The 22,817-nt window shown below is 39.1% G+C and overlaps 4 protein-coding genes across 6 annotated transcripts; 3 read left to right on the forward strand and 1 right to left on the reverse strand.

The window, feature by feature from the left end:
* The first annotated feature begins 1,681 nt into the window (after window positions 1–1,681).
* LOC139937711 (uncharacterized) lies at window positions 1,682–12,675 on the forward strand. 2 transcript variants are annotated; one of them, XM_071932992.1, is made up of 3 exons: window positions 1,682–2,351; window positions 10,608–10,762; window positions 11,853–12,675. In XM_071932992.1, exons 1-3 carry the CDS (start codon window positions 2,297–2,299, stop codon window positions 12,300–12,302), a joined length of 660 nt encoding a protein of 219 aa, XP_071789093.1. In that variant the 5' UTR covers window positions 1,682–2,296; the 3' UTR covers window positions 12,303–12,675. The 2 variants fall into 2 exon arrangements, with proteins under 2 accessions (XP_071789093.1, XP_071789092.1); XM_071932991.1 differs by lacking the exon at window positions 1,682–2,351 and adding an exon at window positions 9,067–9,837 and having other exon boundaries at window positions 11,853–12,659.
* LOC139937365 (uncharacterized) lies at window positions 4,762–8,941 on the forward strand. The gene has a single exon (XM_071932477.1). It carries the CDS (start codon window positions 6,555–6,557, stop codon window positions 7,746–7,748), a length of 1,194 nt encoding a protein of 397 aa, XP_071788578.1. The 5' UTR covers window positions 4,762–6,554; the 3' UTR covers window positions 7,749–8,941.
* A 395-nt stretch (window positions 12,676–13,070) lies between the features above and the next one.
* Window positions 13,071–14,771, reverse strand: LOC139937712 (uncharacterized). Its single transcript, XM_071932994.1, has 2 exons — window positions 14,612–14,771; window positions 13,071–14,068 (listed from the first exon to the last, which is right to left on the reverse strand). Exons 1-2 carry the CDS (start codon window positions 14,757–14,759, stop codon window positions 13,782–13,784), a joined length of 435 nt encoding a protein of 144 aa, XP_071789095.1. The 5' UTR covers window positions 14,760–14,771; the 3' UTR covers window positions 13,071–13,781.
* A 127-nt stretch (window positions 14,772–14,898) lies between these two features.
* LOC139937552 (gamma-glutamylaminecyclotransferase C-like) lies at window positions 14,899–22,246 on the forward strand. Of its 2 annotated transcripts, XM_071932753.1 has the most exons (4): window positions 14,899–15,028; window positions 16,151–16,355; window positions 17,819–18,078; window positions 19,151–22,246. In XM_071932753.1, exons 2-4 carry the CDS (start codon window positions 16,170–16,172, stop codon window positions 19,182–19,184), a joined length of 480 nt encoding a protein of 159 aa, XP_071788854.1. In that variant the 5' UTR covers window positions 14,899–15,028; window positions 16,151–16,169; the 3' UTR covers window positions 19,185–22,246. The 2 variants fall into 2 exon arrangements, with proteins under 2 accessions (XP_071788854.1, XP_071788853.1); XM_071932752.1 differs by having other exon boundaries at window positions 17,819–22,246.
* The last annotated feature ends 571 nt before the right edge of the window (window positions 22,247–22,817 follow it).

Consider the following 22,817-nt stretch of genomic DNA (forward strand, 5'->3'; position numbering starts at 1 on the left):
CCTGATATGCCTTATCAATGTATACACATGTTGCTACATTGCGCTATCAGTTAATGCATTGTGATTATGCGTCATTACTGCCTTAATCAAACACAAGGCTCCAATCCGCCAATCTCGAGGGGGAAACAAAATCCACATATTAGTTCTGAGTAAACAAAACTGAAAACATAAAAAGGCGCACGTAACCATGGTAACGTCGAACTCATGACCTGCTCATCAATCAAACTATTCTGCCCGGAGTAAACGACCTCTGACCCGTTGGTAGTTTAAAACAGGTGATTAAGGCACACAATGGCAGGAAGCCATTGATGCCGTTATTTGATTGGTGATCAAAAGCAACTAATGCACTTGAAACCGTTGCCCAGCACGGTCTTCTGTTTGCAGTGATTGTTGTGCCGTAATACACATAGCATTTCAGAAAAGAAAAAAATTGTGTAGCCTCTACTCAAAGTACCAGGTTCATGATAAATTCAAAGGGGGTAGGAGCTATATTATAAAAACTAGAGCATGTGAGTCGCAACATTGCGAACAGGCATAGAGCCAAGCGAAGATGGTAGAACCATGTAGGAAGATTTTCCTTCCTCCATGGTAGAATTCACTCTGCGGCATTGAAGTTAATAACGAGAACTTGAAGCCCTCGACCGACTAAGCAACTCCCAGTTGATTTCCTCCTCATCGAATTATAGTTGTAAGCAGGATGTTTCTTTTCAGCTATAACTAAGCTACAGAATTCCAAAATCTACTCCGCATAAGAATGAATAGCAGGACAAGTTCTCAAAACAACAAGCACCACAGCAAATTAGAATGGTCCGCAAGCTGGATATACATCGATACCTCAAAATGCCACAAAACTTACAGCCGCTATTAACAAAATAAACGAGGTCCTCCGTAGTTGGGAGGCAAACAACTGGGGTACGAGCCTCGAAGTGAGGCTAAGATTTGTAGACCATTGTAACTTATTTGTATACGTCGTTGTGCATTAGTCCCAGTTTGTACTGACATACTGATAGTGATAGCTGTGACTCCGCCAACCAAGCACTGCCTCACATAGCTTGCAGACTTGCCCCAAGTCAGACTTGTGTCGTGCTTTGAATATCATCGTCCTTCAGCTAACGGCAAAATATGTGGAATAGCCGACACAGCTCAGGAACCGACTTGAGCCAAGTCTAGCCCCCTCTTTACCGACGTGATTCGTGTTTTGATCAACTTCTGATTATAATCTCACAATTCACAAAAGGTGTGAATTCCATTATTTTCTTGAAAAGAACACACTTAGGAAAATGGAATGAGGTCAGCAAAGGTTGAGGCTTAGGCCAAGCAAAATAAAATACCAGTTAATCGTCCAGGTTTTTCCGAAAAGAGGAGTATGAGGGTCTTTTTTTCATTTCTTTCATAGCTTAGCGCCATGCATTTTAATTTACTGGCTATCAATTATTCAATATACACTTACTTTATGCAGTTACAAATTCGTAACAGATTAGTTACTTTCATGGGAAATACGCAGAAAACAATGCCTTTTTGAAAAGAAAAAAAAATATGTAAAAAGAAGTCCTCAAAAAGGACGAAACCTCGAGGGGACGATCGACTGGTATTTTTGTTTGTTTGGCCTTATCAGTTCACGGTTATGAATCGGGGCTGGAACGACCAGATTGCGGCATGCGATGACAGATTCAGTCGCCAAGGTTCCCGTTTCCCCCACGCAGGCCACAGCTCGCTTTTGCCTCCTCCTCTGGCTACCGTGTTTTGAGGCTCAACAACCCATGAAGTCAACCACAAGGACTGTATTTGTTCCGGTGTACAGAATAGGAATTTCAATCCGCTTTAACAACATGACAACCAGCTGGATAGTTTTAGTGTTGTTTTACAATCAGTACTTTTATCAAGAACAAGATTATTTTGTAATCAATATACCGCCAATGCCGCTGAAGAAAATTGTATTCGGTGATTTTAAATCAAAGTGTTCACGTCATTGAGTCACTGACTTCTACCACTCTTGCACTGACTGAGACCAAGTCTACCATCTGTTCTCTGTGGACATTTTGCCCTACGGTTACTGCCATGCCTTCAGCCTTATAACAGAGTAACACCGGGGACCCGGAATCCAGACCGTACCCGACGAAGCTGTGTCGTCGGGGTGACAGAGCGTTTTGACCGGTATCGACCAGATCGTCATGCCCACAACATCCCGGTCATTTAGTATTCTTCGTGGACTTCTATAAAACTGAGTCTCTATCAGCACAACGTCAACTATCTGACAAACTTGGTTTTTTCCCGGTTTTTTTTTTTTTTTTTAACAATGGATTATTTAAATCGGCTCTACCCACCGCCGAAAAAGACAACTGCTTCATCAGGTAAAACAATTTTATTTCACGAGTTTATCCAATCACTTATTTACGCGTATTCATGGGCCAATTTCACAAAGCAATAATTTTAATCGCAAGACATATTTTCAGTATCACCATAGTGATTTGTATTGTGACATCACACTTAGCAACACGATTGATTTGCAGTTATCAATGTTCACACTTTGTGAAATCGGCCGTGATTTGTTAGCTATTTTATAGTCTGAACATAGTTTTAAGTTTTCATTTAAGACACTGCACCCAAAAAAGTCAACCAATGATAACAGTTCATCAAATAATTTTAAAACAAATGCAGGGATCCCAAAATTATCTCACGTCCATCAGCCATGTTCGTGCATGTTACGTGGTTGTATTTTTGTGAATGGTTTGTGGGACAGGCCTAAGCAAAACTTTGTGTATAAATGTTTTTTTGATTTTTCGAACATTCCATCATGTTTGCCTGAAATATTATATAGGTTTTGAAAAACCAAGCAATCATGCAGCTTTGATTTTGCGAGACCAAGCCTCAATGTTCGATTAAACAGTGATGACATAATACTACATAGATTTGTACACTGTTTTCTCGTGACTCAAACAACCGAATGAGCCTAAACTTCCACATGTCATTTCATGTATATTTGGGGTCACGTGCGAATATTGGTTTTGCAAAATACCAGTGTTGCCCATGAGTTTAATACAATAATACAACAACAAAAAATACAATTTTGAAAAAATATCGTAAAATTGTATTTAAATGGCACATATTTCAAAAGGTCTATAATTTGCCACTCTCTAAATTAGCATTTACAACTTGAATGTAAATGGGTAAACGATCAAGATTCATGATTTTATTACCTCTGATTAAATAATAATTAACTAAAATTGCCCATAATGAAAGGTTCAAGTGTGAACAGGTTAACACTTTAACACCCGAGATTTGTGTGCACAGCTGCAACGTGGAGAAGTTGTACACAAACGGATCCATACCGAGGTAGACTATTGTTTTCGGTAGACTTAAAGGCATTGGACACTATTGGGATAATTAAAAAAAAAAAAAAATTTGTTAGCAACAAAACTTACTTGGTAATGAGCAATGGAGAGACGTTGGTAGTATAAAACATTGTGAGAAATGGCTCCCTCTGAAGTAACTTGTTTTTTGAGAAAGAAGAAATTTTCCACTAAAATATTTGAATTTGGTTTCGAGACCTCAGAATTAGATTTTGAGGTCCCGAAATCAAGCATCTGGAAGCACACAACTTGAACGTAAACATTACTCAAAACAACACCATTTTGCGAATACTCGTTCTTCGGATAACCAAAACACACAATCAATTAAAAGCAAGTTTGGCGAAAAATCACGATGCAAACAATTCTTCCCAAACCGAGAGCTACGAAACAGGAAAAAAAGTTAATAACAAGTGATTCCCTTTAATCAAGTGCGATTCATTGCCATGGCACATTCTTCACATGACCTTTAATATGTACTTGGCCGTTCTGAAACAAAGGTGTCCTTGTTTAATTTCATCCGAGTCAGGGGGTTCATGTTTGGAGGCGGGCCGTAATAGTAGACTTGTTGTATAGGCAAGTCATTTTAATGTTTGTCACCGTCTCGCGCGTCTCAACTGGGCCCAATTTCATTTAAACTTCTTAAAGCCAGTGGACACTATTGGTAGTCACTCAAAATAATTATTAGCATAAAACCTTACTTGTTGACGAGTAATGGGGAGAGGTTGATGGTATAAAACATTGTGAGAAATGGCTCCCTCTGAAGTGCCATAGTTTTCGAGAGAGAAGTAATTTTCCACGAATTTGATTTCGAGACCTCAAGTTTAGAACTTGAGGTCTCGAAATCAACTATCTAAACGCACACAACCGATTGAGCTCAAATTTTCACAGGTTTGTTATTTTATGCATATGTTGAGATACACCAAGTGAGAAGACTGGTCTTTGACAATTACCAATAGTGTCCACTGCCTTTAAGCAATTGCTTAAAGGAACACGTTGCCTTGGATCGGACGAGTTGGTCTGTGAAAAGCGTTTGAAACCGTTTGTTATATGATATGCATATGGTTAGAAAGATATTTTAAAAGTAGAATATAATGATCCACACAGGTATCACTCGAAATTGCACGGTTTTCTTTTTACGTCGCGAACTAACACGGTCGGCCATTCTTTTGAAAATTTTGACTCCACAAAGTGGCCGACCGTCGGACGCAGACGGAACACCCTGTACTTTCGAGGCAAGTTTGTGTGGACCAATATATTCTACTTTTAAAGTATCTATCTAACCGTATGCATTTCACAATAAACGGCTTCAAAACGCTTTTCAAAGACCAACTCGACCGATCCAAGGTAATTGTCTGCTACGCAGGGATGAGCAGAATACCAGTCACTAAACCCTATTCGGATAAGTATACTTTTGATAAGCTTAGCTACTTTTTGTGCTCAAACATCTCTATAATATTGGGCCCTGCTCTCACTCTCAAACGTCTAAACTGCTCTAACGAGCTTGCTGGCTCGCCCAACCATCTTTCCATGTATAAAAAGGTGTACCTGAAAATAGGGATAAAACAGAACGTCGGCCTCATGAATGTTCTGTCTATTTATAGGCCCTCAAATTAATAGACAGCTTTAAGAGCCAAATAGAAAGTTAGGGCTAGACCGACAGGGTTACACTTTCTTTTGACAATGTGACCTAAGGCTTGCTCAGTTCCAACTTGTAGTATTGTAGATGATCCGCTGCAGGCCCTGGTCCTTTCTTGCCGAAAGTTGTTTGGTCATTTCTTGTACCAAGGTTGAAATTTACACAGGGGGTGTAGGCGTGTTTTTTATAAGGAGGGAGAATAACTGGACGAGCTTTGAGACAACTCGTGTCAAAATGAGCAGACAACAGTTTAACAATGGCTAATTCATATTTTACAGTAAAACGCTCGGGAGACTCACAAAGTATTTCTGAACATTTCGCACTTTGCACTGTTTGCGAGGGTAGTTTATTTAGTTGGGAGGCACCCGTATACATAGGGCCTTGGTCGCAGGTCGGGAAGAGGAAAAACCACACAATCCCATGCGCAAGTGCATGCGAGTGGCGAAGTCACTCGGCCTTTTCCAACTTGATTTTGCGGGGTTTTGTTGTTGTTTATTTATTCATATTGATTATAAATAAATTATTCATATTATGTATGCAAATAAGTGAAGTGCTGAATGAAAGGTTAACGAACCACAATGATGATAAGATGCTAAGGCTTATGTTAAAAATGAGTTTTGGGAGGCCTGCTTGTATCAGTGCAAACGTAGCGTATTTCGCGCACAATAAGCTGGCAGAGTTTTCTGCGTCATTTTGTACCAATGCTTTCAATTCATCGTTCAAAGGGAATTTTTCATCACCAAAATTGCAAGCCATGGGTATAAAATAACTCCCATAAGGGTCAGTTTATGTTTGGTATAACTCTGAAAATTATTCAACGCGTGGATGAGACAGTCTACTGTAAAAAAGTATAGCAGCTTGTTGTCATTCATGTTTTAATTCCGGGTGGCCTATATTATAGACCTCCTTGACGAAAGACTACGCTATTTTCTCACCGAGGCTCAGCGTGCCCGCCCATGGAACCTCCCTCCATGGTGGGCTATTGTTGTGTACAAATTTGTTTGAGAGTTTTGCAGGCTCCTCCTTGACTGGAGACTACTCCACGCTATAACTAGAGTCATTTCCACGTTACTGTGTGATTTTGATTGTCAGATTTTATTGACAAAGACTATACATCGTGGTTATATAGGTCACACAATTCTTTATAAATATCCTTGATTCAAGACTACACTTACAAACAAATCCAGGGATGTTACTGTCAGTCTGTAATGCCAAACTAATGCCATGAAAGGTAATATTCGGATGGTGTATAACTAATATGTGCCTCCGTTTAAATCCCGATTGCAGTGAAAACTTGCCAGGGTCATGAGCTTGACATTCTGAATAGTAAAAAATGAGTAGGCCTGTAAAAGCTTAGTGCAGACGGAGTATGTAGCTCCTTTTGTAAACCAACGATTTGTATTGTTGAAGTTCTTTGAAGTGTGATCCATGCACAGAACTATAAGGAACTGACATCATGTAAAGCTATACGGTATAACGTTAACAAAAATACAACACCATTTTGTACCTTTTTACTCTCGATCAGGAAACACATTTTAGATAAATCCATTTATTTAAAAAGGTAACAAATGGATGGAAGGATGTCTATGTATGTGCTGCTGGTGTGTGTTTGGTGTTCACTTGATGCAGGCAGACTCCTGATGGTTGTCACTGCTCAACCATCAATGGCACCAGCGGTACCAACTGTGTCTGCGGTGATATTAACACCAGAGATTGATCGTAAGGAGGGCGGGCAGGTTGATATGAGGTGTACCGCTATGAACCTCGAGTCAGATCACATCGTAGAGTGGAGGTCTACTCACCCCTATGCCACTCTGAGGTGGAATGACACTACAATAACGACCAACATACGGTTTATGTACACTACAACCTATCCACAGAGAGGGATGGTTGTTCAAGACTTTACGATTACTGATCTGCAGATTGCTGACTATGATGAATATATCTGTAATATCAAGGACCCTATAGTGGGAGGAGGAGTCGTCATTTTAGCTACATCTAGCGTAATCCTGTCAGCTCCATCGTATCCAATATGCTCCCCTTCTGGACCTATCATAGCAGAAACCGGTACAGAACTTCAATTGAGATGTCTATATGAGGCTGATAAACCTGCATATATAGCAACAACCCATCCAATGACTGATCCCAGTAGCTACCCCTGGACATCATCAAGTGTCGATGGTACAAATACAACGTCATTGAATTTTACTGTAACTGCTGCTGCTGATGGTGTTGCATTTAACTGCTCTGTATTACAAGGGAGTGGTACAAATGCAATGACACGTTCGTGTATTATTGGACCAATCAGTGTGACAATGCCCACATTTACGACTAATGCAATAACATCAGTCAGTCCAAAGACAACCCCAACCCCACCCAACATCGACAAGCCCCCTTCTTGTAGCCAATGGATTGTAGCTTTTGTAGTTACCATCATTTTGTTCAGTGTATCCATCATCGTCAACATTCTTGGTGTATTTCAAATCTTCAAAATGCGACGTCTCATAAAAAGTCTTAGAAAGACCGAGGCATCTCAAATCCCCAAAGCTGATCCCTACATGGAGCTGCAACCAACGGAGGACAAGAACAAAGTCTATATGGAACCTACTACAGCTACAACTGCCATCACACAAGATACCTACTACCAACCAGTTGGAGAAGAGACTGACAGCCCAGAGTATGACTACGCTCGACCAGGGGGCAGCACTAGCACCGACTATGAAGCCGTCAGCAGACCACAGAGTTCAGCTGAGAGACCATAATCAGAATGTATGAACGCCACAACTGGGAGACGTGTCTCAAAAAACAACTCGTAAAGTGGACGGAATGGACCTTATCGTTGATCTCTACTTTATAGTGGAGATCAATGGACCTTACGCATTGACGTCATCCAGCCGCCATCTTGGAGGAAAAACGGTGACGAAACAATCGAGACGCACAGATTTGTACGCGTGGCGCACAGTATTGGCCCATGAACAACCTCCTTTTGATCTCTAAGGGGCGCCCTACTGAAATGACGTCATGTGCTTAAGGTCTTAACCGTAAAGTGCAGCTTTGTTAATGTATGCTTGTATATATCTGCGATTTCAGTCTTTTACAATTAGGTGCATTCTTTCAATGTATACAGATTAAGAAACATCGAGAAATTGTTTTCGAAACCTGATGTATAAATAGAAAGAATTGAGGTGTTTTAATATTTGATGTTTTTTTTTCACTCTTTGAAATGTGTATATTTGTTATCTCTTTGTAATTTGACTGCAATTCAGCCTTTGGCTGTGATGGTCTCTGTTTTTAATAAACCATTTCAAATAAAATCAAATAGTACAGTGTATAATCAATGGATGGAAAGGTGTCTATATTATGTATGTGTTGCTGGTGTGTGTGTTTGGTGTTCACATGATGCTAGTCTTGAAGTCAAGACGGTAATTGTTAAGCGCGGTGTGTAGTTACAGCGCGGTGTAGCTACGGGGGCGACACACACCCTCGATCCCAGTATGTGTGTGTGAGTCAGTCGCAATTACCCGCACTACCTACGGCTGTTGCATGTGTATAATCGCACTGTGACTGTTGCATGAACGGCAGACAAACAGGCAGCGCCTAACGACTTGTCATCAAGTCTAACTTGATGCATGCGGACTCCTGATGGTTGCAGTAGCGACACCAGCGGTACCATTGGTGTACCAACGGTGTTTGCAGTGATCTTAACACTAGAGGCTGATCTTAAAGGCATTGGACACTGGTAAATACTCAAAATAAATGTTAGCATAAAAACTTACTTGGTAAGCACGATGGAGAGCTGTTGATCGTATAAAACATTGTGAGAAATGGTTCCCTCTGAAATAACGTAGTTTTTGAGAAAGAAGAATTTCTCAATTAAATATTTGAATTAAACTCGAGACCTCAGCTAAATATGGTTTTGATTCTGTTTATAAAAAACTAGAGGATGGGAATTAAGTTTACTTCACATAATGATATTAAAGATTAAAGAGCTAAGCAGCAGAACGACATAATGATTGCACGATGCACCATGCATGTATAGACCCGGCCTCTGAGTATTTTATTATAATTTTACGAAGCAGTTTAGAAAACACTTTTCAGTAATAGATCACGGGACACAATTAACCACAATCTCCAACACTCTGTACACGTTCTTACAGATCGTCAACACTAACCGTGCTTTCTCAGTGCAATATAAGCAGCACTTGTGAAACTTAAACCAATTGTGAAACAATGTTTTCTTCATGTCCCTGTCCAAACTCTTTTAAGCCAAAAGTTTGTTGAGCAAATTTTCAACAATGCCCCTGAAGTGATGGAGGTGGTCGGTTCGTGGATACAGAGCGCGAAGTGCAAACAAGGACCCACATACCCCACAGTTCTGTTGTGTGTTCATAGGTTTATGACGTCTTTGTTGAGGCAACCAGTTACACAGAACCATTTTGTATCACGAATCAACAAATCTGGTAACGGGTTGTTGTCATCGAAGTTCAAAGTTTAACACTGCTCGTTTTTTTTCTTTCTGGGCCACACTGTTATCGTGAATGGAATATTGTGCATGAAAATTTGGCATGATTGTGTTAGTTGGAATGGTGTGCATTGAGTTTTGGCTATAAAGAAAGACGGGGACGATGGAGAGATGGAATCATTGAGAGGATCGACCGTAACTTCTAGTCGGTGAAATCAACGTCTGTAAGTCGATAGACAGAGACTTGGAGAAAAACAAACTCAGAAAAGTTGAGAGTTGTTGTTGGGTCGGTCTCACCTTTACTTCTAGGGTGACAGCCGAGATGGCGGCGCGATCGACGGCTTCGAGGGAGAACGACCCGGATCGAATTGAAATTCAACTCAGTTCCGGTCAGTTGGTGTGTCGTGACTAGTTTTAAAATAATAGCATTCTTTGCTGGCGAAATAAAGTCAAATGCATGTGAAGAATTTCAAAAACTCAAGACCTTTATCTGCTTTTCATCTTTTGGTTCACATTAAGATATGCCCATAAAACTATTCCCGCGCGACACAGCTTTTTAAAGTTGTTGCAGAATGGTCCATGTTTTGTAAACTATTATTTTTGTGTCCGAAGAAACAATATCGTCGTCACATAATAGCCTACCGTAGACTCGCTATAAGCTGGTGCTGATGTCACAAGGCAATTTTCAGGTAACCAGTTCCAGTCAATCTTAAAGAAGAGAATCCATTCATATCTGAAACCTGTATTGATCATGGGGGATCGGAAGACATTATTTGAACAAAATACTCACGAGGTGACGAAGTAGCAGGTGGTTGCCTTCAAAGTTGCCTGCAAAAGTTGCCTCACGTGAAAAGGTCCTTATAACCAAGCTTTCTGAAATTTGTTTGCAAATTTTGATTGACGGTTCGTTTTATACAATAATTGTTGTGTAGGTAGATTTAAAAAGCCCCGTATGGTGGAGGTCTAACTATAAAGAGAAGTTTGCAACCGCACCAAGTGAATATCTCTTTTGATAGACTGGTTCTGAAAACCGCCCGTTTTCAGAACCAAACTACTCAAAAGAGCGGATATTCACATGGTGTCGCCACAAATCTCTCTAAGTTTGTCTTATTGTCGAGGTATCTCTGGCCAATCTGTTGTTTGTATTTCTCTCTGACAGAGGTATCCGAGCGGAAGGCAAAGTTTCTACAACTAATCCAAAAACTACATAAGCATTACCAGGAGCAACTACACGCTACGTTGGTATGCAACAGTAAATTCGAGAAGGCTACCAGATACTTCATCAAAGCATTGCGGCGAATCAAGCCTACACAGGTAATTGCATTTTTGGATATTTGTTTTTAAAACTCTCTGTAAAATATTTTGCAGAGTTCCTTAAAGGCAGTGGACACTATTGGTAATTACTCAAAATAATTATTAGCATAAAACCTTTCTTGGTGACGAGTAATGGGGAGAGGTTGATGGTATAAAACATTGTGAGAAACGGCTCCCTCTGAAGTGCCACAGTTTTCGAGAAAGAAGTAATTTTCCACGATTTTGATTTCGAGACCTCAGATTTAGAACTTGGTCTCGAAATCAACCATCTAAACGCACACAACTTCGTGTGACAGGGGTGTTTTTTCTTTCATTATTATCTCGCAAGTTCGATGACCGATTGAGCTCAAATTTTCACAGGTTTGTTATTTTATGCATATGTTGAGATACACCAACTGTGAAGGCTAGTCTTGGACAATTACCAATAGTGTCCACTGCCTTAAAGGACATTCTACGAGAGTCACTAGCATATAATCGGATTGTCAATAATATTTAATACAAATTTACTTTTGTGTCAGTCTGAGCTTAGTTTACATTATTGATACATTATAAAAACTTCTGGGTCAGATTTGGACATGAATCTTGGGGCTATTGTCTTCTGAATCCCCCAAAAGACTAACTAAATTGGAATACACAGAGTCGACCAGTCAAATTAATTTCAAAATAAAGTTGTAGTGTAGGGAGTTTTTTAAATCCACTAGGAAGTACAGGAATGTAACTTTCGGTTCGTCTAATCGGCTGGTCTCCTTTTCTTTCTGATACTAGTGCAAAACAAAAAACACCGTGAAAAGTACTGTGCAAAACTTTAACTGAGAGGCCATTCCTGTTACTTCGCCATACAAAGTTGTCTGTAAACTCCCGGAAGTTCAAGTGGTTCCGTTCTAGACATAATGCTCCACACTCTGACTGAACTATTGATGCACCCTATACAGCTTTTATCGAAGACAATCAGAGCATACTCATCGAAACGTCAAATTTACAAGGAACGACAGATCTTTTCTAGGTCACTGCAATTCACAGCAGATCAAGTTAGAATACGCCTACAACAAAATTTGATTACAAAACAATTATTTAATTTTACAACTTTCAGGTAGAGTGTTTCTCATCACTGAAAATTCTAGAGATTTGCATGACGTCATGGACCTTCGATGAGACAGTTGACCTCCCGGCCATGGACCTTCGCTCCTTACTCCAGACGTTCCTTAGGAACCTTAACAACTTCCGGATACTCCGGCAGCACGTCAAGATGAACGTTTACCTCACCATGAAGCAACTCCCGGAAGAAATGGAGAACCAGCGACAGCGGAGGACCAGGGAAGACCTGGAGGTCATCTTGACCACGTGGTCAAACCTGACCAATCCGGCCACGGACTTGACCAAGATGGACCATCCGAGTGTGGACGCGCTGCCGGAGGAGTATTTTGAGGGAACGGAAGAGCGAAACTTTTACCGGGGATTACTGAGCATCATTCCTAAACTAACTGACCTCGCGAACAAAATTGACTTTATGCTGCTGAAATATCAAATGGAGAACTTGTGAGACAAAGTGAAAGGGCTTTGATACCTTTTGCATATACAGTTGTTGGCCAAGACATGAATTCCTGCACAGTGAATGAAGATGATATAAATAATTTACTCTTCAAATAAGACGGATTCGCTGGCCTGTTCATGACCTGATAAAAATGACCCAACTCGACAGTGTGAATAAAAATACAGACTGGACTTCTCCCTCGGAGTCGAGATCTTTTCACATTTCTATACACCTATAGCGCCCTCTTCCGAATAAAGACAAAGTCTTGTCTGGAAAACTACGAATTGGATAAATATTCCCCGACACTTTTAAGTTAATGTACATTATGTATGACAGCAAGAAGTAAAGTTATGCTTTTAAATTAAACTCCGTTTATAGTTTTCGTCTGAAATAAAAACCACATAATCTGCGCGAGGGACTTTGTTTTACCGTTATTACTTGTCTTTGTGTCAAGTTATCATTATTTGGTACTGTAATAATTTTTTTAAAGTACATATATTTTGGGGAAATAATCATTAACAAAATAGTGGAGGCATGGAAAGCTTGAGAAGACCACCATATCAACTTCTTAGTACCATTCCTTCAAGTCTGGTTCTAAGACTGTGATCGTGTTTGTTTTGTCTTCCAAATCACAACCAGCACAATAACTTTTCGCAAAATAAGTGAAATAACATCAACAATTTAGAAGAGACATATTTTAATAATTTATTTTTAAAGAACTGCGAAATAATACGTTACAATAAAATCTGTTTACTACATTGTATTAAATTAAAAGTGACGATTTCCCTTCATTTATCACCAATAATAATAAAATGTTACTTATAATTGATTCTTATAGTGCTCTACATCACTCAAGAGGCGTATCAAAGTTAGGACTAATCAAAGTATGTACTCAGTAATTTTTCCTGCGAGGTATGTGGGGCTTTGTTTTTGAGATATGAGACCTACTCATGTACATGTAGTGGTTTACAAGTTGCTGTGGCGCAATAAGCTGCCAAAAAATTGTTTACACCCCAGTTTTAAATGTTTTGCTGACGGGGGTGGGAGGTGGCATGTACTCCCCGATAGCTTTGAGGGGCACACTTCCAATAGTTAATACACTTGGCTTAATTATTTACTGTAGACTATCACACAGTTAGTCATACACAAGAACAGACGTGTAAAAACTGTATTTCTAAAGAAAAACTGTTTACACCTCAGTTTCTAATCTTATTCTGAAAGGGGGGGGGGGGGGACGGGGAGCATGCACTCTCGGTCCAGGTCCCCTGCTCCACTATGCTGGAGGGCTACACTTAAACCCTTTCGCTACTTGATAATAGTTTTTGGAAGGGCAAGGGCACCAAGGCATTTTGTCCTCGGTAAAGGGCACCCTATGAGGAAATTGCAAAAGTATCAGGCCTGAATTAATGGCTGTAGATCACACAGGTAGCCGTACACATATGGCATAGAAACACTTGTTTTGATGAAGAAAAGATAGCTTCCAACTTTTCAGGTAACAACGTAGAAATTATCCGGAGTGTTTCTTATTTGCGTCATCACTGATGTCCATCCGAGTTCCTTTAAGGTTTGGTTCAACTTCACCAGTGTGGCCTCCCTCCCGTCCCGTTTCCTCCACAAGTCAAGGGTGTGGAAGACTTGATGCTGGAGGTTGTTTGGCGCCCTCGCTCTGACTGCCATTATTTGCTCCATGGTGATGCCAAGCTTGATCCCGAGCTCTGGGTAGCGTTGGCCAATCAGGGTTGAGATACTCAGAAGTTTACGATCACAAATTACACCTGAGGGGGGTCAATGTGAACAAGTTTTGCGGTTATGTTAAGCCATTGATAACAAAGGTTGACATGGAATGCATTCATACCCGAGTCCTCTTGTAAAAAGTGCAAAATTCTGCCCTAACTAAGGAGGAGTTGCCAAGTTGGAATTAGCATGTCAACTATTGGGGTATAATTCACATGGGGTGCATGTTTCTGACCTATATCCCATTATTAAAGGCTTCAGCAATGTTTTAAGTATTCAACCTATGTTTTAGTGGGTAAGATTGCTCTGTATTTAACAACCAAACCTAATCTGTTTTGTTATTGATTATTAAGAGGAAAGATGTGTATCCAACACAGATAAGCGAGAAAGGTCTCTTCTCCATTTCCTTCCTCCATGCTTCTACTGTCTACATTGTGTAGACAGTGCACAGCTAATAACTAACTGTACTCAGTTAATAACTAACGGTACACAATAACAACAGTAGCGGAGTCCGTACTAACACACCACACAGCTAGTAGCTCTTACAAATACAATATCACACGTTATTATATGAAACAACTTACCATTTGTGTCGTATATCGAAGCCGATGTGTGCGGCATCTTGACAAGAAAATAATAAGTTCCTCTGCTAACTCTATCTCTGATCTTCAGTGTAAGGCTGACACTGACAGTGACACTGACCGTAGAGCAACAGGTGTTTACAGGTGGCATGCCAACGCGCCCCCAATCAATTAACTCTGTTTTAACAGCGCCCTCTTTTGACTTCCTTTTACCCAAACTACTTTGGGGAAAGGAAGTCAAAAGAGGGCGCTGTTTAGTTTTTGAGGTCAACCAATCAACCATCCTGACCATGCAGCAAACCAAAACAACGTCGTAGGCTATATCGGAAGTGAAGTTACCTCACGTGAAAATATAATTGTTTTGACCAAAATACTGTAACCACTCCAGGCGTAGATTTTGCAATTGCAACATCTTGCAAGGTATGTATGACACAGGTGACACTGGGTAGAACAGGTAAATCTGAATCATTGAGAGAGTTTTCTGCAAAAAGCACTCTTCCTTGTCCTTGAAAACTAAATTAATTACGTAATCTCGTATAGGTTTTTTTTCATGAATCATACATATAAAAACAAAAGTTCAGAGTAATACTAAAAAAGGACGTACGACATTGGAGGGTTGCTAGCTGTGAAGCATGTGATCATACTGCAAAATAATATTAAAAAAAATTCTGAAATATTGTCCGGCCACCACTTTTTCATTCTTTATTTATGATGAGATGAATTTATATAAATTTAACTCAACTGTCGCTGAGATTATTCCTTTTTTGTGGTGGTGGCAGGGTACAAATGTTTTCCCTTGTTTTATAAGGAATACTACTACACTAGTTGCGATAACGTAACCCTCCTGCCGACGGCGAAGCTGGAGGAACGCAACTAAACAAATACAAAAGTGGTGGCAGGTAGTTACAAAAACGGTCCAGAGCGGTGACACTATATACCAGAAAATACCGGAAATTACCGGAAAACACCGGAAAACTACCAGAAAACACCGGAAAACTACCGGAAAACACCGGAAAACATCTGAAAACTACCGGAAAGCTACCGGAAAATACCGGAAAGCTACCGGAAAACACCAGCAAATAATAATTCTCAAAACGCGGTCCTACTAAAAGCCGACAACAACCGACAACAAGACCAGAGCGCCGCCAACACGCCGCCAACAAGTTTTAAATACCTCCAAAATGGCCAATAAACCATAGATATATTAGAACTATATGTGTTCTGTAATATAAACATAAATTTAATGGAAAAACTACAATCATTGAATGTAACTAGGGCCATGTTGTACAAGCTCTGTCTGTGAAAAAGCAAGATGACGGCTTTGCTGCTTCGTGAATAATTTTTTTTCACAAAAAAACCCTCAATTTAATGTAGTTAAGATAACCGAAATTTAACCTAAAACTTATGAAAATTTGAGGAGTTGACGGCAAGTTGACGGCACAATGCGAGTTGACAGCAAGTAGTAGAAGCCTAAAAAAAGGATACAATGTACAATGTAGTGTAGTTAATTTCAGTGTCTTTTTTGCTGTCGTTATTTAACAGATAAATTGCTTTTTCGGGGATGGCACTTCACCGATTGTTTGTTTACGGAACGCTGAAGCGAGGGCAGCCGAACCACGAGCAATTTGCTGCCCAATACGGCGTGGTGAAATTTGCAGGCCTGGCAAGAACTGTGAACAGGTGGCCGTTAGTCATTGCATCTCGTTGTAACATTCCTTTTATGCTGGATAAAGAGGGACATGGAAACGTAAGTATGGTACAATAAGAATATGAATTGCATATCATGGCCTAGCGATTTAAAGCCATTGGACAATTTCGGTAAACAGTGTTGTCCAAAGGCCCACACTTCGTGTATCACAACTTATATATAAAATAACAAACCTGTGAAAATTTAAGCTCAATCGGTCATCGGAGTCGGGAGAAAATAACGTGAAAACCCACCCTTGTTTCTGCACGTTTCGCCGTGTCATGACATGTGTTTTAAACATAAATCTGTAATTCTCGATATCGAGAATTGATAATTGTTTTAATGTTTTCTCAAAAAGTAAAGCATTTCATGGAATAATATTTCAAGAGAAGTCTTTCACCATTACCTTCTGTAAACCCTGTAAGTTATTTGTAAATCTGTGAACTTTTTTGTTTGTTTCTGTTCTGAAAGCGTCCAATGGCTTTAAGAGCACCTGATTCAAACTCTGGTGTTTCTGATCAGTAGAGTGTAGGTTTGAGGCCAAGTCGTGAAACCTCTGTCCTAAAAGCAAGACACTTAACCATGATCGCTTTATCTTTCGGATAGGACATTAAGCCATTGGTCCCATCCTTGTGTTGTGAAAACGTACATTGTTGTTAAAGAACCCAATGCACGAAAAGAGAAGGGGTTAGGTCTCATAGTTCAAACTGAATTGAAAGAAATTTGTGAGACTCAAACTTAACATTTAAACATCATTCCTTTGAGACACAGGTGAGAATTGAAAATTAGAATTAGAATTAGAATTATTTATTCAGCCAACGTTAAAAAGTTAAAACCTAAAACATCAGAAATTGTAGTGTACCTCGAGCTCTCTAGATTAACAATCACAAAATACATTTAAAAACATTGCGAAGAAAATACAAAAATAAAAATATATATACAAATATACAAGCTACAAAAAGCAGAAAACAAACTAGTTATCATTAAAAGCACTAACAGCATGAGGATAAAAACTATCTATGAACCGCTTACTACCTTTAAAATGCTTAAGACGACGATTAGAAGGGAGGAATTGGAAATAATCAGCTGCTGGGTGAAATTCGTCCTGCATTATAGACCTAGTGCGTTTACACATTCTGTCACTATAGATTGATTCAAGTGATGGCAGGCTAGCACCGATAATCCTCTCTGCTGATCGTACAACAGAATTCAGCTTGCGAAGATCACTGGCAGAAACACGACCAAACCAAACAATGATGGATGAACAAAGGATGCTTTCAATTATAGCCCGGTAAAAATTAAATACACTTACAAACACCAAATGAGTTCAGTGGACTTGTCCTGTCTTGAGCTTACTGGCCAAACACTGGGAAATCACTGGCCTTGTGCCCCCCTAAATGTTTACCCTGGTTCCGTCGCTGATTATGCTCATAACTGGTTCCCAAATAATTTACATGTCTTGAATGTTTTTTTCCCCGTTGTTTTCATGTTTTCTGTCATATTATTTACCCGGATAATTTCAGCATGTTGAGGGTGAAATCTATGACGTCGATGACAAAATGCTGCAGCATTGCGACGAGTTTGAAGGCAGTCCAGATTACTACCAGAGAGTGACCATCCAGATACAGCTCACACAGGACAGCGGAGGGACGAAGGTTGATTGGGAGCCCTCGCAGGACGTAATGGTGTATGTCCTTGGGAGCTTTAAAGAGTCCCTGCTGGAGTTGCCGCTTCGCCAGAGCTATGACAGCAACGGAGAACACGGACTGAAGTATACACCAAGGTGCGAAAGGACGGGGGATATGGTTGATCATAAAACAGATGTGAAAACAGCTCCTTAGATCAAAGCCATCAAAGGTCGTTTAAAACAAAAAAATATTATTTTACTTGGGTCGGTTTAACAAAGAGTTAGGACTCTCCTAACTTAGGATTAGGACTTGTCCTCTAGGAGATATTAAAAACTTAAGGCTAGTCCTAAGTTAGGCTGAGTAACTCGTCCTAACTTGAGATAAGACTAGTCTTAACTCTTTGTGAAATCCACCCCATGTCTGACAAGGGTTCTCCCTGGGATTTTTTAAAACGGTATGGGGTTCTTGATTCGAACTTGGGAAAGTTTGGTCCAAGCAGCTGAATTTAAATGAGGTCCTCAAAGGGTTTGTGTACCTTTTGGTACGACACAAAACACAGACGTTCACAGACTTACACAGCTCAAAGATAATGGTGGTAGAAAGCTTGCCTTAAAAAATTACTTGCTTACATTTAGATGTGCTGTACGAAAAAAATGAGGCAAACATTATTTTAGTGTACAATGGATTTACGCGACTCTCCTGAAAAACACAACCCGCTGTGATTTTCACTTTTTTTTTTTTTTTTTAAACCTGATGACTTGAGAAGCTGAAACGTCTACAGGTAAATTATATTATTACATACATCTTCATTCACAGTGAGTAGGGGTTCATGTCATGACCAAAAACTTGATCAACAAAAGGTTCCGAAACCCTTTTTAAGTACTTAAAAGAATGATTTTCATGAATTTGATCTGAAGTCTCCCATCAAATAATGGCATGTATAAGTCTTTCCTTAATGGCCTAAATATGGGTAAAGTTGAAATTCATGCGTACTGTGCCCATACACTAGCTTGTGCATGGGCAGAACCATGGGGCCCTTGCAATGTTTCAGTACAAGTTGACACTTTCCTTTAGCGTCCATTACTAAAAAATCGCCTTGCCCTTTATCATGTTTGTGCCCTGACAAGAACGAACTACCATGCGCTTGATATTTGTGCCCAATACAAATGTTTCCATCCAATGAAAGATTTACTCCAAACGGGAATTGTGTGTTTTATTATCCACTAGTGATGATGACATATCTAGCCCGGATGAGATCTGATGCTTTACGGCCCAGTTCCAGAGTCCGACGCATTCAGACAGTACGTAGTACTTCACCTTCATGTAGCTTAATTAAAGTCATGAGCTATTATACTAAAGTGTACGAGTGCAATGGTGCAAATTTGTTCATGAATTGAAAGATGAAACATTCCAACTTTCAACAAATGAAAATAATTGCACATTTTTGCACGAATGAAAAAAATTCATTACTTGTTTTATAAAACATCCAAGTAGATCTTTGTCAATTTGGCTTGCGATATTTTACAACAGTCCGCACGTAGTGGCAAGAATTTTCCCATAAATTTCTTTTTCTTTTTCTGACCAAGCTACTACACAATGTTTTTGTGAGCTTTCATCAAAACATATTGTAGTCACTAGTTGCTAGTGGTACTAGACCTAGCTGATGCGGTTAGCTGGAATACCACCAATGTGTGAAACCCCAACCATGGACAAATCATCAACACAAAGCATCCGCAGTCCGAAGAATTTCATCTGTGGAGAGGGCAAGGCCATTTTAATTTACTGACAAAGAAGTTTGTGTTCATGCTTCTGTGATTCGATTGGGATTTTTTTTTTTAATAATGGGGTTCGTTTGTTGGCCTCCATTATTCAAGACCTGAAGCACCTACAGCCCATGCAACTTCATCTTTGAAAGTGAAAGCCATTCTCATTTTTCGATTATGCGAATCTATCAAAAAACCTCTATGGGCATTTTTAGGGCCACCGAGGCCGAGACCAGGGGCAACAGTACGCCTGCACTCATGTTGCAACTATTTTATTTATTTCATAGTAAGTACCTCATTTTGAGGTTTTGTTTTTCCTGATTGAGAAAATTGTGGAAGTTTAATTCAATGTTGGTTTCACATGGTACCTCAAAACGTCACATGGAAGTGTTTATCCATGTTATGCACCATTTATTTCAGTAAATAACTTGATCATACATTGTTAACTCTTTTTTGATTTTTTTTATACAAATGGCGAGCCCCACCAAAAACAGGTCACAGTAGCACCCTCAATAGTCCTCTTTCCGATTCTGAAAAATAAATGTAAAGATCACGTGACCATGGTCGCGATTGTTGTTTTAAAACTCTTTCTCTGAAGGGAATTAAACAAGTCTAAAAGATTTTTAAAAGGGGTTTGGGTACTTTTTGTAACACAAAACACAATGTCCATAGGTTTACACGGTTTGAAGATATTGAAAATATTACTTGCTGAAGTGCTGTAGTTTTTGAGAAATGAGTTAAACAATGTCGATAGAAAAACATTATTTTATCATGTACAACGAAGTAACCAGTTCCTGGCGTTTAAATTGTACACATATGCTTAATAATTGTTGTCTCCCGAGATGAAAATAATTTTTGTGACATTGTTTTACTCATTTCTCAAAAACTGCAGAACCACAGCAAGTAATATTTTAAGGGAAGCTTTCTACCAAAATTCTCTTCAAACATTGTAAGATTAATGTAAATCTGTGGATGTAGTGTTCTGTGTCTTAAAAAAAGTACTTAAACCCCTGAATCCACTCAATTTAGTGAGCAGGGCCCAATTTCATCAAGCCTCTAAGCACAAAATTGAAATTTGCTAAGCATGAAATTCCCTCCTTGATAAAAACAGGAATATCAACCAAATTTCCACTTGTTGCATTTTGCTTGTTACTGGTATTCAGCTGTTGCTTGCTGATCCTGAAAATCATGTGAACATTTGGTTGGTAATCCTGTTTTTATCAAGAAAGAAATTTCATGCTGAGCAAATTTTTGTGCTTACAGTCTTTATGAAAATGGGCCCTGTTTACCCCAGTGAGTCTGATGAGCAGATTACCATCCCAATCGAAGTTACAGTTTGTATGTCATCATTGTTGTTTGTAGTATAATATGGAAAGGGTAATGGTAAAGTATTTTTTTTATTGTTGATAAGATTTAATATTTTATATTTTTAAGTAAAGGGGGGAACAATATTACATTTAACAATGTCATGAATGTAGATGTTTATAAAATCTAAAGAAAATATATGCGCATTACTTGTGCATTTTATATTGTGAATATAATGTGAAAACCAGCATCTTAAAACTAATAATTACCCCCAAAATTATGTAAATGTTTGATAGTTATTTTCCTTTGGTTTATGAAGTTATAAACTTTCATTTTGAGAAACTGAATGAAAAACCTGTCTACGATTAGTTTGTTAATAAAAATGATGTTGTTGTTTTGACCAATACTACCTCAAGTAAACAGCAGCCATGCCCACTGTGCTTGTCTTGGTACAAAGACGTTGTTGGTTATTATCATTTAACTATCGTGATTTTCAGCTCCGCACCATGAAGATTACTATCGAACAATAGCGGGCGCTGTTAATAACAATAATAACAATTATAATTATAATTAATGGGGAAGTTAAGTGTTTGTAGGGTGTACTACACTAAACAGGCCAAAATTCATGGGCCCTCAAAATCTTTTGAATAAGAATGTTTTAGGGGTCATGCAACTAATATATTGTGTAATAAGAATATATCACAACCTGGGGTTCTAGGTTTTTAACTTTTGAGGAGATTGATACATTTGGGCTTGGTCCTATTTAGCTTTGGAATTGAGGTAGACTTACCTCATGAAAACTGGGGGCAAGTCGGATTTGGAAGAAACACAGTGGGTATTTTTTTTTTTTTTGGGGGGGGGGTAGCAAAGATTTCAAATGGCTGACCTGACAAAAGTTGAAAAGGAATCAGAAGTGCATGTGTCTGAAAATATATATGATTGGCTTTTAAGAGGCTGAGAGAGACTTAAAACAAGTTTGTAAATATATAGCATTTAGCATTGGTTACTATTGGAGTTAGTGTGGTGCAACCTACAGGCCCAATAATGTATTGCACCAATACTACCGTTTTGCATGTCATAAGGGAAAAGTATCATTACAAGTTTACATATAAAATATATCTACTAGTTTGAACATATTAAATATATGTTTAATTATTGATTAGCTCCAATATAGTTACTCAATGAAAAAATAAGAGTTGTCAAAATAATGTTGAAAATAAGTGTGTTAATGAAAAAAACTCAATAAAACTTTAAACAGGAAATTACATTTCTAGCACTTCATTTTTCCCTCCCCCGCCCCAACACTTATGTCCAAAATTACAGGAGATTTCCTGAATTCGAAAAATCCTGAAAATGAATTGCAGGCCTGGGTCCCTCCTTTCTTTTCATACCTTAATTTTAAAAACTTCTTTTGCAGTACTTTTACACAAACGTAAAATCCGTCCGCGTTCAGCTAGGTGATAGCAGGTACCGACCATCTGGTCGCACCAGAGAACAAACACCAAATCTGTGAGTAATTCGTGCATGAATCGCTTCTCAAATTCAAGTGTTTTAGGTGAAAATGTTTTAAAACCATATTTCTTCGAGGGGAATCCTTTATACTAACGGTTTATAGGATCAACAACAGCAGCAGTATTTATTGACCAAGTCATTATGGTCATTTATCCTACCAAAGTATGACCCCACCTTTAGAGCAATGCACTTTCTAAACAAAATTGTATCATGTGAGACTTGCAGGATTTGGCCAGCAGGACCAGTTACATGCAGCTTGTTCTTTCACTAGTACCAGTGTTGTAGTCAAGACCTTAAAGTCCGAGACCGAGACC

The sequence above is a fragment of the Asterias amurensis genome, chromosome 5 (genome assembly GCF_032118995.1).
Source record: "Asterias amurensis chromosome 5, ASM3211899v1".
Lineage (NCBI taxonomy): Eukaryota > Metazoa > Echinodermata > Asteroidea > Forcipulatida > Asteriidae > Asterias > Asterias amurensis.

Coding starts and splice junctions, on each gene's coding strand:
- LOC139937552 (XM_071932752.1), top strand. CDS start 16,170: ATGGCACTTCACCGATTGTTTGTTTACGGAACGCTGAAGCGAGGGCAG. Junction 16,356..17,818: donor ATAAAGAGGGACATGGAAAC/GTAAGTATGGTA, acceptor GGATAATTTCAG/CATGTTGAGGGTGAAATCTA.
- LOC139937712 (XM_071932994.1), bottom strand. CDS start 14,759: ATGCCACCTGTAAACACCTGTTGCTCTACGGTCAGTGTCACTGTCAGT. Junction 14,069..14,611: donor TTCGATATACGACACAAATG/GTAAGTTGTTTC, acceptor GACCCCCCTCAG/GTGTAATTTGTGATCGTAAA.
- LOC139937365 (XM_071932477.1), top strand. CDS start 6,555: ATGGATGGAAGGATGTCTATGTATGTGCTGCTGGTGTGTGTTTGGTGT.
- LOC139937711 (XM_071932991.1), top strand. CDS start 9,771: ATGGCGGCGCGATCGACGGCTTCGAGGGAGAACGACCCGGATCGAATT. Junction 9,838..10,607: donor TGAAATTCAACTCAGTTCCG/GTCAGTTGGTGT, acceptor TCTCTCTGACAG/AGGTATCCGAGCGGAAGGCA. Junction 10,763..11,852: donor GGCGAATCAAGCCTACACAG/GTAATTGCATTT, acceptor TACAACTTTCAG/GTAGAGTGTTTCTCATCACT.